Source organism: Thamnophis sirtalis, unplaced genomic scaffold, assembly GCF_051295495.1.
Source record: "Thamnophis sirtalis isolate CommonGarterSnake01/CBP01778 unplaced genomic scaffold, rThaSir2_p1.2 scaffold_10, whole genome shotgun sequence".
Classification (NCBI taxonomy): domain Eukaryota; kingdom Metazoa; phylum Chordata; class Lepidosauria; order Squamata; family Natricidae; genus Thamnophis; species Thamnophis sirtalis.
In genome coordinates, this window is record NW_028261390.1 from 52897447 (window position 1) to 52916264 (window position 18818).

The 18818-nt window shown below is 38.3% G+C and overlaps 1 protein-coding gene across 4 annotated transcripts in view; it reads right to left on the minus strand.

The window, feature by feature from the left end:
• CLCN3 (Cl-/H+ antiporter 3) overlaps positions 1–18818 on the minus strand; it is a 47218-nt gene that overhangs the window by 10646 nt on the left and 17754 nt on the right. For all 4 annotated transcript variants that reach the window (XM_087724592.1, XM_087724594.1, XM_087724593.1 and 1 more), the window contains 9 exons: positions 17799–17962; positions 16883–16982; positions 12744–12931; positions 8957–9079; positions 7880–8086; positions 7082–7162; positions 4869–5414; positions 3291–3477; positions 1873–2271 (listed from right to left, as the gene is read on the minus strand). In XM_087724592.1, coding sequence (XP_087580718.1) covers positions 1873–2271; positions 3291–3477; positions 4869–5414; positions 7082–7162; positions 7880–8086; positions 8957–9079; positions 12744–12931; positions 16883–16982; positions 17799–17962 — 1995 coding nt within the window. The remainder of the gene's footprint in view (positions 1–1872; positions 2272–3290; positions 3478–4868; positions 5415–7081; positions 7163–7879; positions 8087–8956; positions 9080–12743; positions 12932–16882; positions 16983–17798; positions 17963–18818) is intronic.

Genomic DNA, 18818 nt, shown 5'->3' on the forward strand with positions numbered 1-18818 from the left:
AAACCTGTTTCTCTCACTTTTGTGGTCTCAAGTCCTGCTCTTTCATAAGTAGATTACAAACCACAATCTGCTGCAACAATGGTGGGTTTGTCAATATATAATAAAGGTTCCAAATTTTACTGGCAGTATAATAAAATGTATCTATGTTCAAAAAGAATGAATCATATTCTTCATGAAAAAAACAACAGAATTTCCAGGATATTTTACCATGTAAGAAGTACTAAGGTGGGTCCTTGAGTCCTGAGTCAGGACTCCTGACAGAGGATACAGTATAGCGGCCATAAGCTATACAGATAGTTCTCCACTTATAACCATTTGTTTAGCAACTAATCAGTTAAAATGGCACTGAAAAAAGTGACTTAAGACCAATCCTTGCCCATACAACTGTTGCAGCATCCCCAGTGCTGTGATCAAATTTTGGTGTTTGGCAACCAGCATATATTTACAATGGTTGCAGCATCCTGGGACCCATGGCTGCCATTTGTAACCTTTGTGGATGGCTTCCAACAAGCAAAGTCAATGGGGAATGCCAGATTCACTTAACAATGATATGACTTAGCAACTATGGTGATTTGTTGAACCTTGGCAAAAAAAGGTTGTAAAATCAGACATGACTCATTTAATGCTTAGCTAATGTCTTGCTTAGCAATGGAAATTCTGGTCCCAATCGTAGTTGTAAATTGAGGACTACCTGTAGTTTCAACAGCCCCTGGCTTATAAGCACAGTCTTAGCCAATATGAGACTTTTTTGTACTGGTCCTCCAAAACTACTGTGTGCAGAGTGTTAAAGCATGTTGAAGTTAGTGCTCTTTGTAATTTAGAAATAATTATGAGGTGTAGTCTCTCAATGGTTTATAAAAAAGGGGTTTGGCTGCTGAGAAAGATTATCTTAGGTAGAGCCTGCTAGTTCTGTTGGATTTCCAGGCCTTGTATATACAATTTAAATACTTCAGTACTTGAGAGACCGCCTCCTGCCAATCACCTCCTCGCGACCAATTAGATCACACAGATTAGGCCTCCTCCAAATTCCATCTGCCAGTCAGTGTCGACTGGCGACTACGCGGAGGAGAGCCTTCTCGGTAGTAGCTCCGACCCTTTGGAACGATCTCCCCGTGGAGATCCGTACCCTCACCACCCTTCAGACCTTCCGTACAGCCCTTAAGATCTGGCTATCCCGTCAGGCCTGGGGTTAGATTGTAATCTGTCCCCTCCCGAATGATGAATGTTGTGTTCTATTTTTAATTATGTATTGTTTTTTATTTCACTGTTTGTATTCCCCTCTCCATGAATTGTAAGCCGCCCTGAGTCCCCCCAGGGAAAAGGGCGGCCTATAAATAAACTTTCCAATTCCAATTCCAATTCCAAATGCCTAAGTGCGTGCTCATAACCTACCATTAGGAGCACTTTCCTGGACAATCTGAGATTTTGAGGTTTTTGTGAGATTCTAATCAAATACAACTTTACCTTACACAGATTCGGTTTCAGCTCTCTAGCTACATTAATAGCCGCATTGTTCCATTCAGAATTCTGTATTGCAAAAGATCTACCAAGCATTTCATCTGAACTATCATACCTGCATTGTCCTTAAAACAACTTTGCAATGATAGAATAGGTATATTTGATTTATATGTGTATTATCTATAAAAATAGTTCATTGAAGACGCTTCTCCATTTGGCAAGGAAATAGAAGGGACACATCCAAAATACATGAGACCAACAAAATACATGAGACCAACCTCTTTGAACATCGTATCCCCATTTCCTTCCTTTTACCTCAGGGTCATGTATACTGTCTGTACTTCTGCTATGACTGCCTTCCTATTACTCTTTGGAAAAATAATAGATATCCTCCAGCTAATGAAAAGCAATTACCTATTGCAATAGTCAAATCTCTCCTTAGCGCAAATCCTACTAATCTTTGGGATTCTTTTGACATTATTACAGGAAAACCATTACAGCTGGTTTCGTTGATCAAATTTTCAATATCATCCACAGTCATATTATCCTGTGTTAATACTGCCAATGGAGCATCATTTCTTCGAGGTCTCATGACATCAGCCGCCAGGGTTGTATGAGTAAATTCTTCCTTAGCATCCAAGAAAGGATATCCATTCAGACGTATGTGTGCTTCATAGATGCCTTCTCTGCCAAAAGCATCTCCAACCCATTTGCTCGTCATTACTGCAGCCATAAGAGGTACAATGTACTCTAGTCCCCCCGTTAACTCAAACACAATAACCACTAGAGATACAGTCATCCTTGTCACTCCACCTGGGAAAATAAAAATAAAAATGGCTTAATCAGCATGTTGTGAAATGCATGTAGTTTTGTTGAATTGTTTCTATTATGCTTAGACTTGCACTGTAAAACTTAATTGAGGAAATTGCTAAATCTTAGAGGTGCCAAATATACCACCTCTAAGGTTTATAAGGATCTTTCTTGCTCCTAATGGATTATTATTAATTTGTCTTATTTTTTTTAAAGATTCCAATATTTAAAAAGAATTAAGCATGATGATAGCATGCTGCCAAGCATTAGCTTAAAGCTTCAACTTTATTTCCAATCTGCTTCTGGGCTGTACTTGGTAAGTAACTACTGTACAGTGCTTGTTTTAACAGCATGCTACTTCTAAAAAAAAAAAGCAAATGGAATAGCAAGGAATATCTAAGGCTCTAAAAAGTATATCAAGTAACAACTTCTCCAGCTGGTGTAAAAGTAAAGGAATACAGGTAGTCCTCAACTTATGACCACAATTGAGCCTAAAATTTCTATTGCTAAGTGAAACATTTGTTAAGTGAGTTTTGCCCCATTTCATGTCCTTTCTTGCTATAGTTGTTAAATGAATCACTGCAGTTGTTACATCAGTAACATGGTTGTTAAGTGGATCCACTTTCCCCAATGACTTTGCTTGTCAGGTCACAGAAGCTGATCACATGACTCCCAAGGAACTGCAAATATCATAAATATGAGTCAATTGTCAAGCATCTGAATTTTGATAACATGACCATGGGGATACTGCAATGGCCATAAGTGTGAAAAATGGTCATAAGTCAATTTTTTCAGTGCCACTGTAACTTCTAACGGTCACTAAATGACCACTGTAAGTTGAGGACTACCTGTAGTTGTGACTGGTCAATTCACAATGGCAATTATTTTTTGGTACAGACATCCTTCCACATCATACTATTATAGTTTTCTATAGTTAAATGTTTTTGTATGACAACAATCAGGTCAAATATTTGTATCCACTTGTAATGTAAAATTGGCTGACTGTTGGCTGTTATAATTACCTAAGCATGCAGCAGCACCAACCATAGCGTAGAGGCCCGGAGTTATGCAATCTGCTCCAACTTCACACCACTGCTTGAAGATAAACCAGTCGTGATGATAATAAGCCAATTGTTCCACAGCAATTCCAACAATTCTGCCAGCTATTGCGCCAATGGCCATACTGGGTATGAACAAGCCTGATGGAACCTAAAACAACAAAATGTCAAGGAAGATTGTGACTTAGAAGAATGAGTAACTTCTTTTTCAGATTTTTGAAAAGGCTATGAAAGAATTTGCTTGTATAAAAAATCCAGAAACAGAACACCTACAAGCCACATTTGATCCAGAAACAGAACACCTACAAGCCACATTTGATCCAGAAACAGAACACCTACAAGCCACATTTGATCCAGAAACAGAACACCTACAAGCCACATTTGAACAATCAAGAAGAGAATTTAAAAAAATGCAATGCAAGCAGATAAATAGCCTGTAAAAGACTTGAATAGCCTTGCCATATCAAGTCCTCATTGTTTCCTGTCCATGCATATTTATCTCCCTCACATACCTCAGAGCGGCAGTGCCTCAGACATTGTGTATGTGAACATCCTAGCAATAGGCTTTTCCTCATTATAGCAGCGTAACAAAATCAGCACATTAACATAGCATGTTTTCCACCATACTGTCTGGAAGCAAACTGTCTACAAAGTGCAAAGTATTTTTTTAAAAAATTAAAAATAATATTAGTCTGAAATTAAAAGCTACTTTGGAGATGAAACAGTCAGGGAACCAGTAAATAAGATGACAAAGTTCTGTTTCTTTAGCATTTCTGTTAAGAGAGAGGATTTTAGAATTATATGACCAAAATCAGAATAAGCTTTTTATCCAGTATTACCCTTTGACTTTTAGAGTCTTGACTGTGCTCATTCATCATCCAGCTAGCTAGAATGTGCTGCTAAATAAATATAAAAGGTTGAAGCCTAATGGTACTATACAAGCATGAGTGGAGAGTGGACAAGACGCTGAAATTTTACATCAACTTGTCCAAGAATACATTATTTCAAAGCAATACAGGTAATTCTTGACTTACAACAGTTCATTTGGTGATTATTCAAATTTACAACAGGACTGAAAAATGTGACTTACGACTGTTTTCCACAGTTATCACCTTTGCAACATCCCCATGATCATGTAATCAAAACTCAGATGCCTGGCAACTGGTTCATATTTATGACCGTTGCTGTGTCCCAAGGTCATATGATGACCTTTTGTGACCTTCTGAGTGGCAAAGTCATTGGGAAACCAGATTCACTTAATAATCAAGTTACTAACTTATCAACTATAGTGATTCACTTAATAACTCCGGCAAAAAAGTTTGCAAAATGGAGCAAAACTCACTTAACAAATGTCTCACTTAACAACAGAAATTTTGGGCTCAATTGTGGTCATAAGTCAAGGGCTACCTGTAAACAGTTTATCTTATGGAAATAAATTAGTTCTGTTCAATTGCCAGTAAAGAGATGGAGAACTAATTAGAGCATTGCAGAAAGAAAAATGAAAAAGACCAAAACAAGGAAGAGAAGTTTGTTTCATCTTACCTTAATACCAAAAGTGAAGACTGTCATTATAATTTTAAATATAAGAGCTAAGCACAGCTGCCATATTGCTGAATATACTCCAGTGCCTGCTGGACGGTCAGGAATATCATCCACTATTTTACTGGCATTCATGTCATTTCGATAATCACAAAGTGAGGATGACTCCAAAGGCCCACAGTCTGTGAAAAGTTCTTTAATTAGCTCACTGGTGTTGACTCTGGTGTAGGGGTTTGGAAAAGCAATGACAGCTGTTATTGCTGCTACAATAATAACTTCAAGAACTGGATACTTTCCAAATTTGGTTGATTTCCGTCGACGGCACCAAGCAATGTTGGCACGGATGAAAAATGCTCCCCACAGTCCACCAAATACACCCAGAAGGATAAAGGGCAATAGCTCAAATAGATACCATGGAGTGTGATATTCGACATAGAAAAGAACCAGACGACTGTTTCCAAAAGGATTGATGGATCTCAAAACAAATGCAGCCACCAAAGCAGCAAAAAATGATCTCCACAAAGTCTTCAATGGAAAATAATAACTAACCTTTAAAGACACAAAAAAGAGAATATAAATGGATCTATGGACAAGATTATTTTATTCTAAGTAGTTTGTTGACACTGAGCACCAAGTGGACCTAACCAGGTCTCCAAACTTTATTGCCAATGAATCAAACAGGTACTACTGTGCCTTTCCTGGGATGTTTCAGCAACCTTCAAATATCTAGCCTCAAAAGAATCTTTGAGCTGTCAAAATAATTATTTGTATTTGTATTTATTATACTTGTATGCCGCCCTATTCCCGGGGGGACTCAGGGCGGCGAACAAACACATGGGGAAGGGGGCAATATAAAAACAAACGAGACAAACAGGATACAAAGACAAATTAAAAACTACACAACAATCAGCAATTCGAGTGGGGCTGGGAACTCATCAGCCCCAGGCCTGCCGGAACAGCCAGGTCTTGACGGCTTTGCGGAAGCCTGAAGGGTGGTGAGGGTGGTGAGGGTCCGAATCTCCACGGGGAGATCATTCCAGAGGACCGGAGCAGCCACAGAAAAGGCCCTCCCCCGGGGGGTCGACAGTCGACATTGACTAGCTGATGGTATCCGGAGGAGGCCTAATCTGTGGGATCTGATTGGTCGAAGGGAGGTAATTGGCAGGAGGCAGTCTCTCAAGTACCCAGGTCCGATATCATGTAGGTATCCATTTGAGCTGGGGAGTCCATTTGAGCTGAGGAGACAGGGCTCCTGTGACTCTGGACATGCAGAAACAACAGAGCATGTACTTCTCCAGTGCTTATATTACCGTACTTATTTATTTGATTTTTTAAAAACCCATCTTTATTATTTAAGTAACTCAAGGCAGCAAACACAGGTAATACTTCTTTGTCCTATTTTCCCCACAACAACCTTGCGAGATGGACTGAGCTGATAGAGCGTGACTGGCCCAAAGTGACTCAGCTGGTTTTCATGTTTAAAGAGGGACTAGAACTGACAATATCCTGGTTTCTAGGGCAGCACCTTAACCACTATACCAACGTGGTTCCTTACAGAGACATTCATACTGGGCTGATTTCAGCATTACTGCTTAATCCCCAGGGTGCAAAGGACAATTTTACACCTCCCTGCTGCCAAGTTTTATGCAGCAGCACTGAATATTCATTAAAGATGACTTGTGTCATAAAGTAAAATGCTTATTTACATTTTGTAGGTATTATTCTATAACCAAGATATTGTCTCACATATTAAGTTATTTATTTTAGATGTTTAAATCATCATCAGAATAAAACCTTTAACATCGATGAATACAGAAAAACTACTGCTAGCTAGGACTGATCATTGATAGCAAGAATGAATTCATGATAAGGATATATATTTATAAGGAACTTCAAGTGTTATAACAATACATATTTCCCTCCATTAAAAACCTATGACAAATAGGAATTGTCTCCATAATTTTTTTATAAAATGGTACAATTTTTCTTTCATTCTGTTGAAATGATGTAAATGATGCTTAAATAGATCAAACATATTTTGTGTTGTCTGATAATTTACCATCATTTATCTGCAAAATATGTTGTGAAATACTTCTTTCTGTTTGTTACTGAACCACCCTATGCAGAGGGGATGAAACCATGCTCAGTTACATCTGCAACTGGCAATTACAAGTAACAAGCAAATCCAGGTATTTTCAGTACTGGGAAATACATACTTCTTCTAGGCTGAAAAGAACTCCTCCAATTGGGGCACCAAATGCTACTGATACTCCAGCTGCTGAAGCAGCAGATAATACCTAGAGAACAGATTAGACAGTTTTAGATTATCTAAATACCAATTAATGAAATATGCTAAACTTATGTTCCAAAGAGTTTGACCTGACCTATATAATACTAAATATTATAATGTGGCATTTATTTTTTCCTTAACCCAATCACTTATTTTTCTGGGTTGCATGGTTATCAAAGAAGTCTAGGAAAAGGCAGAGTTTCTTCTTGAAAGCAATGGACAAGAACAGTGAGTAGCTCAATTCCCATCTATAGCACCTTTTCCACTTTGGATCCAAATAGGTAGACAGCCCTATACAGTACTCAAATAACAAACCCTCTGTGCATCAATGAAAGCTCCTTGTGCTTCTTAATTATGCAAAATCCACATACAAACTTTTGTTCCAACAGAAAGCAACCACATTTTTATTGAATTAAGGGAGAAGAAAAGTTTCTTTGTGGCGTATACTTCTACATTTAGTCTTGATTGCTTATCCAATTAATCTATTGTCAATAACACTGCTTTCCATGTTACAAAAATAATATGTACTGGATTAATACAAGCATGTTTTTTTACAACAAAAGGGTGCTGCTATACATGAAAAATTAGAGATTTGCCTATTTAAAATGTAATATTTGGAACACCATTAATAAGACTAAAACAGTTTATATATAATAATTTTTTAAAAATTTGAAATATCTTGCAATTTCTACTGAAATTAAAAACTGGTTAAAAAAGGACATACCTCCCTTTTCTTTGCTTCATTCGTGCTGTATTTGGGGAAGAGGTACGAAAAGATGTTTCCCCAGCAACAGGCAACATGTACAAGAGGGCCTTCTTTCCCTAAGCTCAAGCCCGAGGCTACAGCCAAGACTAAAGTGACTGTTTTAATCATCAATGTCCACTTGCCCAGGTACCCTCTAATGATGAAGCCACTTAATATTGTTTTGATCTAGAAGAAAAGAAAAGTACATTCTATAGAAATGCTTCTCAAAATAGTTATCCTTTTCAGAATGTATGGCTCTATTTTAGTTTTTTTGTCATTCTTAATGTTTTTGAGTCTTTGGAAGGATTATTTATTTGACAGAACAATTAATCAGATTATTAATTAATCAACTTCTTGCCTCCAGAAGTTGTGAATGCTCCAACACTGGAAGTTTTAAAGAAGATATTGGATAACCATTTGTCTGAAGTGGTATAGGATTTCCTGCCTTAGCAGGGGGTTTGACTAGAAGATCTCCAAGGTCCCTTCCAACTCTATTATTCTGTTCTGTTATTCTGTATTATGTAAATATTATTTAAATACATTATCTCTTAAGATATATTTTAAGAGGTCATTTCAGAATATTAATGTGTGCTGTAATAATCCTTTCCTTTATCAAACAGTATTTTCCATTCAGTATACATGAAATAAAAATTAAGATTGCAAAGATAAACCAAAGATAATCTATTGTAAGGAATTTCTGCTATTTTCTTCCAAATATATTATACATCTACATATAGGTTAATCTGCTATTACAATCATAGTATGCTAAAATAAGGCATTCAAATTTCTAAGCAAGGTAACAACTTTTTCTCAAATTATATAATAAAATTCTGTTTTAATTTTCCAAGAGCTGTATTAATATATTTCTTAATAATATTTGAGAATATTTAAAATGTCTATCCCAAATTGTAATCTTCATGACAGTCTGGTTTCTTTTATCAAATTCTAGTTTCTTATTTCTTCATAAAACAACAATGTACAGTTAGTTATATACAGGAATATTTTTCGTAAATTTATTTTCAGCACAGTTATGGATAACTACAATTCATTTCTTACCTCAGGTATCCCTGATCCACAAGCATAAGGTGCGAACACCTTCACCAAAGAAACTGCTAAGAAAGCAAAGCTCAAAGCCCACAAAATGTACATTATGTAATTCATTATATAGGAACCTGGTCCCTAAAACAAAACAAAGTAAACTTTAGTAAATCATTTTTTATTTTTCAAATAGATTCCCAGCTTTAAAAGCAAGCTTACGAATACATCACACTTTATGATCAAACATGTTATTTAGAATGTAAATAATGACCTATGACCATTTGACCTATGACCATTTAAAGTTGCAACAGTGCTAAATGAATGGTGGTTATGACTGGTCCTCGGAGTTTTATGTCCCTTTACCTCCACAGTGACATCATTCCAATTTGGGTCTTAGCAACTGGTTCATACTTATGGCCAATTATAGTGCCCCACAATTACACAAATACTATTTGTCACCCTGTGCAGGTTTCCCCCAAAGCCTAATGGGGAACCTGGCAAGGAAAGTCCCAAATCACTGGGATAAATCTTTTCCATTGTGCACCCTTTTCCCCTTTGATGCTAGAGCCATGTTGGCTTTGTACACCCTCCTCAAACCACATCATGGTTCTTGCAAATTCCTGACTGTCACTCCACATTTATACAACCTTGCCAACCCATGCCACACATAGCACCCTCAGACACTTTGACCCATGCCTCACACAGCACCCTAACGCTTGCTCTTGACTTTCACTGCATTATGCCTCCTTGCACACACCCTTGCTCTTTTCCCCACATGAGCATCTTCCTACCAGTTTCCACACTGATTTTGTTTGTTGGAAGTCAGCAGGAAATTGCCTTGCTTAATGACCCTGGGATTTGTTTAACAATAGCAACCCAGACTGCAGGATTGCCATCGCTAAGCAATGCAGTTGTACTTTAAAACCACATTTCTTCACAACAGAATGACCATTGGCTTACCTGAAGAGTCCTTTTCTGTGCACTGCGGGACCCAAGCATGGGTTAAATTAGCCTGATTGCCAAAGGACTGAGTTCAAAATCTTTGGCCATGCCTCCTGCTCCTCATTAAGACCAGATTTTTAATGATGCCTGTACAGAAGATGCGCTGAGATGGCGTGGAGAAAGTCTGGTGGTCCCGAACCCTGGGCCCACACAGAGAAGGGTGGGGTTGGACTCTCCCACAGTACACAGAAAAGGACCCTTCAGGTAAGCCAATAGTCATTTTCCTGTGCACTGCTTGGAGAGTCAGTTGTCCCCAGGGTGGGTAGAAGAGGAGGCTAAGGGTTCGGCCGCAGAGTGAACTTGTTGTAGCACCTGTCTGCCAAACGAGGCCTCCGCTGAGGCAAACCTATCTAACTTATAGTTCCGGACAAACAGCGAGGGGTTTGACCAGGTCGCCGCCCTACAAATGTTCTCTATCAACACATGGGTCGCCCAGGCAGCCGTCGTGGAAGCACTCCTCGTGGAAGCACATCTTGCACTTCAGAGGAAAGCACTAGACCCGTCCTCCCTGGAGTGATGCTTGGCTCAAGGAGGGGGGGGAAGAGGACTCTGGGCCTGAAAGCCTGGGAGGGGACTCGGGAGGGGAGCCAGGCTCTGACTGAAGAGAAAGGCCAGGAGAGCTGGGATCCACCACAGAATTGTCTGAGGATAAATCTAGCTCCTCGCCTTCCTCCTCTACCATCTTCAAGGGCCCACTGGGGACAATGGGAGGGGGAGAGTATCCCTCCTCCCGGAGCCCAGCTGACCTGCCTTGGCGTGGAGGCAAAGGGACTGCTTCTACAGAGGCCTTGCCCTTGCCTGCCATCCTGCTCCTTCCTTTGGCCTTGCCCCTGGTAATGGCCCCAGTTGGACCAGAGCTACCGTCTCCAGAAGACACAGGCTGCTCCGAAGCGGTGGTAGGCATCCAGCAGACAGATCCAGCCGCTGGTGGTGTGGAAGAGTTAGAAGCCAAGGGATGAGAGCACTCCCGCCAGGACTCACAGCCCAAGCACGCTGGAGAGAGTAAAGGCCTAGCCGCGTGGTCCTGGTAGCCTCCGCAGCCTCGTGGTAACTCCTCAACCTGATGATGGAGGCTGCACGGCAAGCCGTTGGAGAAGTGGGGGAACCCGAGGAATGGCCACATGGTGGCCAAAGCAACACTGCTGCCAGGAAACTGCAGTTTAAAAGCGTGGGTGGCGGCGTCACAGCTGGCAACCTGATCTGCGCCCATGCACCACCCGGCAGCGGTCCCCCCCTGGAAAGGTAGCAACAGAGTCAAGGCGATGCCAAGAAAGCACGCGAGGCGGAGGCTTGTGATTGGCCACCACACGCAGAGGGGGGCGTTCCAAAATGGTGGCTACAGCCACGCCGCAGAGGAAGGAAAAAGGAAAAAAACCTCTGAGCCAGTCCTTTTAAAAGTCTCAAGCCGAGGAACCTGTTTGCGGTGCGAGACACCCGCAGCAAGACACCCGCAGCGAACCCCAGCAAGTCAAGCATGCACACTTAAGGCGCGGAGGAAAGCACCCCAATCACTAGCTCAATCCTCTCCCTCTCTCACCTCTCAATGATTGTGAAGCACGAAGGAAAAGAACATAAATTTAAAAAAACATAAAAAGGGAAGTAAGCCAATAGAAAGAAAAATAAAATAAATAAAATTTGTGCTAAATTGGAGAGTCCAAGCCGAATTAATTAAATTAGAAAACAGCTGGAAATTAGTCCTGATGGGCAAACTGAGTTAAAAAATCTGGCCTTAACGAGGAGCAGGAAGCGTGGCCAAAGATTTTGAACTCAGACCTTGGGCAACCAAACTAATTTAACCCATGCTTAGACTCTCCAAGCAGTGCACAGGAAAACTTTTGGTTCCAGGCTATGAAAATAATAATAAATGTGTCTTTATTGTCCAAAAAGAGTGATTTACAGCATGCAGAAAAAAAAGAAAAAAAATGATAGGTTAAGTTTTAATAGTGCTGTAAGGAGATGAAATATATATACTAACTTAAAAAATTTCAACAAGATCCATGGCAACCCTGAAAATCCCATCGCACAAATATAGTTAATAAAAATGCCCTTTAATATTTTGTGATAAATAGCTAATCCATAACAGAAAAAATGCTTAATAAAGTATCATTTTGTCTTCGGAAGGCCACCAAAACCTGGGTTTTTACCTCGGTGTTGTGCAAGAATGAGGATATATGGAATTGGTTGTGGGATATCCCAAAGGGATGACTGAAGCACCATGTTTTGTTTTGATAATTTGTAATTTTATAGTTCTGGGTTATATTGGTCGATATGAACCTCCCAGAGGTATGTTTTAAGCTATACAGCCATACAAATCCTATAAATTAAAAAACAAACAAACAAACAAACAAACAAACAATAGGCTGGAGATTAACATAAGAATAGTTGCAGGAATTGGGTATGGCTAGTTTACAATAATGAAGGACCAGGGAGGACATGATAGCAATATTCTAGTATTTGGAGGTCTGCCACAATGAAGAGGGGTCAAGTTATTTTCCAAAGCACCAGACGGTGGGACAAGAAACACGGATGGAAACTAGAGAAAAGGAACATGGAATTAAAGAGAAACTTGCTAAGAGTGATAACAATTAACCAGTAGAACAGTTGTGAGGTTTTCATCACTGGAGGTTTTTAAGAAGAGACTGAACAGCCAATTGTCTGGAATAGTACAGGGTCTCCTGCTTGAGCAGGGGGTTGAACTAGAGGTCCCTTCCAGCTCTATTCTGATTGATCTAGAAAAACTTTCCTTTTGTTAGACACGGTTTTCTCATCAAGGCACTGATTTCTCTTTAAAGACTATACTTACCTCTGCTTGACCAATTATTAATTCTGCCCACGTTTTCCATAATGGACATTTATCTCTCTCTTCAAATGTTGTTTCATTAGATGCCCAGCAACACTGTTCATGATTGAACCACAGGGCACTGAGACAAATGCCTTCCTTTAAATCAGTCATCCAATCTGCAGCAATATCTATCAATCCAGCCAAAGCACCTAGTACATAAATACAGAATGTTCCATACTTTCAGAGAATAAACACACTCAAAATTATAATGTACTAAAAACACAAGTCTTACTGAGGTTGCTTTTTTGTAAGAAAAAAAAATTAAATATTAGAGCCGCAGTTGTGCAGTGGTTAGGGTGCAGTGCAGTACTGCAGGCTACTTCTGCTGATCACTGGCTGCCAGCAGTTTGGCAGATCGAATTTCACCAGGCTTAAGGTTGACTCAGCCTTCCATTCTTTCGAGGTGGGTAAAATGAGGACCCAGATTGTTTGGGAGGGGGATGTTGATTCTGTAAACTGCTTAGAGAAGGCTGTAAATCACTGTGAATCACTGTGAAGCGGTATATAAGTCTAAGTGCTATTGCTATAAATGATTTTACAAAAATGCTGACACACCATAACTGTGCCTTTATTTTTCATGTTAAAATATTGAATATGACATAGTATCAAGAATAAACAGTGAGACATAGTTTGGAAAAAATAAACATTGTATAAAACTTTATGATCATGCTGTTTCATGCTAATATTTATAATTAACATAAAATTAGTATAACAAAACATAATAATATTAGCAATAAATAACATACAATTATAAACACATTGGAAGAAGGAATTCTAATGAATACAGTAATAAATTTGTTTCTGATATCTCTATTCATAAATGGAGATTGATGTAAAAATCCTGATTTCTTCATTTCCCATTTTAACATTTCATTATTAGTTCATATGTTAGTTTTTAAACCATAAGCAAAATCCATAAGTTTATAGCTCCAGAGGTCTGATGCTTTGGGGATAAATAAGCAAAGAAAGCAACCAACGATACTGAGTCAACCAGCTATTACTAACTTGGATTACATGCTTAATTTCTCATTTCATAATTAAATATGCATGATTAAGGCATGCATATTGTAAACATTACAATTCCAATACATGCTATTTCTAATGGACCTATGTACTGTATGGATGAAAATAAATGTGTAGATTAATATAATTTCTGTACATTCTTTTTAATAAACAAACAAGATTATACTATCCAAGTTACTCTTCTGTAAAGCTTTTCTATTTGTAAATAGTCACCATTAAATATATTTCTAATTTCTTTTAGTTTTCTAACACATCTGACAACTCCTTGGGATGCTGTTCCAGAAAATAATTAACTTCACAGTTTTTTGGAAGACAAAAGAAGATGAAGTAGAATAATAGGCATAAAACTCCTCTATACCATGCAATATAATATAACTATCAAAAAATTCAAATCATAGTTAACATATTTAAATATCTACAGATAGTCCTTACAATTACAATGGTGCCCAGAATTTTAGTCATAAGTTGTTGTGGTTATTGAGGCACTATGACAGTCATAAAGTAAGTCACTGTGGTTGTTAGGCAAATCATGTGATCATTAAGCAAATCATGTGGTTGTTAACAAATCCATTCTTCGAAACTGGCAAAAAAACACCAAGTATGTGTGTATACTTTTTTGTTCTCTCTTTTTTTTAAAAGGAGGAAGATATATGTTAAAATAAAATATGTATACTGAAAAGGAATTATAAATACCATAAACATAAAATGGAGCTCGCTCAGAAGCTGAAATACACCAAGTAAATGAGATGAAGAGTGTGAAGTAGAGGAGAGAGGTAAGGGAGGAAGAGAGGGATAGGAGAGAGGACCGGGGGGGGGGGGTGAAGAGGAGGAGAGAAAGGAGGAGTGGAAAGGGGAGAGAGGAGAAGGGGAGAGGAAGGGGAAATGGAGAAGAGAAGGGTGACAGAGGAAAGAAAGGAGGTAGGAAGGAGGAGGAGAGACGGAGAAGAAAGTGGTGAATAAGGTACAAATATGGTATATGGAGAACCAATAATTGTTTTTGGGAGTTGATGGTAAGATGAATTGATGTAAAGATTTAATAATACAATACGATGTTGGCTATGTAATAGTATACATGTGGTTTATATGTTATGAAAATGAAAAAAATAAAAAACTTTATATATAAATAAACCCACCAGAAACTGGTAAAAATATTGCAAATTGTAGTCATAAATGAGAGCCTGTTTGCTGAATGCCCAAAATGCAATCATATGACCATGGCAGGGGAACAATACTCAAAATTATGAGACCAGGTTGTAATTAGTTTTTTTTAAGTACATCATAACTTCGAACTGTCATTAAATGACCAATCATAAGTTGAAAACTTCCTGTAATTTAATATTTCCATAAGATGCTGGGTTATCTGTACCTTTGGGAATATATACTGATCCATATGACTAACTTGCAGCCATATAACCTTTTGTATTTTTATAAATCACAATTATGTTTCAAGAAACAGGAAAGCAAGCAAACAATTACTAAGTCAATAGATGTCCATATAAATTGAAGAAATAATTGTAACAACACTTTTGGAAGAGTGAAATGCAAGTGAATTACTGAAAAATGTAGTTGACAATGGAAATTAGACACACAGTTCTTGATAACATGAATTTATGCTGATATAGTGTATGCTGTTATATGAGGAACTTAGTATTCCAAAAACTGGGTTCTGATAAAAACACAACTCTAAAGGAACTTTAAATTTTAGCCTGAACTGTGATTCCAGCATTTCCTCCAGGTTATCACCACAATTCAGGACTAAATCCTGTTTTTCAATCCTAGTTTAAAAGAAGCAGTTAAATTGCATTTCCTGGTTAGGATGTCACAAATATGTCGAAGTTGGAAGAAACAAAAAGTACAAAGTACTTGAACTCACTGCTCATTCACGCTCCAATGAACTGAGGGTTTGTTGGTTTTTGTGAAAGCAATATGTTTCAACAAGCTAAAAAGTACAAGTCTTCAATAGTTATCAAATATTTTGTATCCATTGCTTCAGCTTCTAAAGAGTTAAATGGAACTTTATAACCTGCCTGACTTGTTCTCTGCCTAAAAGAAAAAAAACCTATGCAATGCACATATTTTATTTGGCATGAAACCAAAATAAAACAATACATTTTTTTTTCTCAACCAGCAATACTTTAACATTTTATGTTCTACCATAGATCCACAGTATTTTAGCAGAAATGAAATGTGTACTGTGAAAGGAACTCTGTTAGTGTAATTAGCAGAATTCTATGAGATTCAGGACTGGAAAGTATAACTTCTTGTTTATATTAACTGCATGGCTTCCAATACCATGCAGACAAAAAAATATGAGAATCCTGTCTATGTTCCATAGCTGGTTTTCACTGAGCACTATGGTTATCTTAAGCTTATTTATACAAGTAATCCTCTTTTATTAACCACAATTAGAACTGGCAACTTGGTACCTAAGTGACAAGATGAAAATCACAAGACCATGTCTGTGTTTACAATTTTACTTCAGCTTTCCTTCGCTCTAGCGCAGGAACGTCAAACTCGATCCCGTCGCAGACCACATAAAGTGTTTGTTTGCCCTTGGGGGGCCGGGGTAGGCATGGCCTGGTCATTGCGGCTGACTGGGCATGTCCAGGCCCTGGGAGGCAGGGGCCGGGCCCTTGCCGTCTCTGGGACAGCCCTGCGGGCCAATGCCACAGGCTATTGCGGGGTACATCCGGCCCGCAAGCCGCATGTTTGACACATCTGCTCTACAGCATCAGGATATAATCCCAAATAGCTGGATGAGCCCAAATGGTGGGGAAGATTTCTGGAACTGAACTTGGAGGGAGCTGAGGAAAAGGGAAAATCTTATAACACCTTTTCTCTATTCCCTTGTCCTTTGGAATATTCTCCTCATCCCTGGGATAATTAGCAAGAAGAGTTACTTTTTTATCACCTCTGGAACTTTGAACAGTCATTGCCTAAGGCAGTCGCTAATCAAGGTCTTCCTATAGATGGGAATTTTGAGCTATTACCTCGGAGTGGGTTTCTACTGAATTCAACACAATTTATTTCTAAATCAAAATATTTAGGATTATATTATTAAAAAAATGAGTTCCTACCTGATGCCAAGCCAGTTAGTGTCACAACCAGCCATCCTGACCATGCATCATACAAACTCTCTGTCATTTCCCATGCTGATTCTTTTTTCTTGCTATTGATCTAGATACAATATATAGTTTAGATTAATACAAATCTTAATTTTATTAACAAAGTAGGATACAGTACAGTATGACAATTCAGCCCCAAATTTCTGTTACTAAGCAAGACAGGTAAGTAGGTTTTGCCCCATTTTACTTGCCATAGTTAAGTGAATCACTACAGTTGTTGTTAGCAACATAGCTTGCTAAGTGAATCTAGCTTCCCAATTCATTTTGCTTGTCAGAAGGTCACAAAAGATGATCATGTGATCTTGGGACATTCAACTGTCACAAATACATGCCAGTTGCCAAGCATCTGAAATTTGACCATTTGACCATAGGGATACTGCAACGGTCGTTAAGTAAGAAAAACGGTCATAAATCATTTTTTTTCAGTGCCACTGTAACTTTAAATGATCACTAGATGAATGGTTGTAAGGTGAGCACTAGCTACACTTGTTCTCTTGTTAAACTCAAGAGAGGCAGAGAACAGTGAAAGCAATGATAAGCTTCTTATGGATGGATGGATGACCAATATCTTGATTCAGAAGGCGGGCAAATGCTTATTTTTTCAGATGAAAGTATAAGGCAAACTCTAAATAGAAACGTCCAAGCATTTAAATTGATTGTTTAAGCATGCCATATTAATATGAGAAACAACAAGATATAAGAACAACTTTCCCCCCACAAATGAGTGTTTACCTATCTCTTGGAATCAAAAATCATTGGCCACCAGCAGCATGCTATTCATGGCTCTCCTTCCCCATTGCGCCCGCTGGTCTTTCTTCCTTCAGTTTATAAAAGCATCAAGAAAAGTACATTTAAGTATTTTAAATACCCTTCTGTGTCGCTCTCTGTCTTTGCATTTTTCTCGCACCCAATCAATTGTGTGGAAATCATCATAGGTTCCAACTCCAGGAATGGGTTCTTCAAGGAGATCCAATAAATGTGTTGTACTGTTAATACTGCCTCCATTTGTCATTGTATAATGAGTTCCTGCAGCTGAAACAGAATAAACAGTGTCTTAGTTCCGTAAAAAGGAAAATATATAATTTAGTAGCAAAAGGAAATGGGAAAGAAAAGTAAATACACAGACACACATTACATACAAAGTACAAAGAAAAAAATGGAAAATGATGCCTGATGAATTGAAGAGGTGGCAGTGTCTTGCAGTAAAACAAATGGGATGCTGCAAACCTCCCTCAGGCTTCGCTTCCATACAATCAAAATAGCTGTATTAGAGGATGTGTTATATTTTTTAGTTCAAAATACCACTTTCCTGCCAGATTACTTTGATTCAGCATCAGCCTGCCTCAGTTACACTGAAAAGGAAGCTCCATTGTAAGGATATATCAAAGGGATAAGCAAGCTTTTTTGGATGTTATATGGAGAAGTCTTCATTCTTTTGAAGTTATATAAAATACTTAGTTTATTTAACTTCAAAAGAATGAAGACTTCTCCATATAGATTGTATGATTCAATATATTGAAAGATTAATTGAAAATCTATGAGCCATGAAGAATCAAATACTGTATATTACTACTTTTACTTTTCTTTTTGCAATAACATTTTCAAAAAATAAAAGACAGACACTGCAAAGATGGCATTCTACAGGGCACAAAATATTCCTAAGATTCTGGAGGGCAAAGGCAGTGCCATATAGTGACTTGCCTTTCAAATATAAGTCAGGATTTTACCCTGAAATACTGTAGAGTGGAGGCTGCAGTTGCTGTCTTATTACCAGTGCTGAACAAAGAGAAAGCCACCACTCTAGTTAGTTTCTGTTAGGGAAAGGAGGCCATTTTCCCCATTCTGCATCAAGCAGCAAAATATATTGAAGTAGCTTTAGTTAGGATAG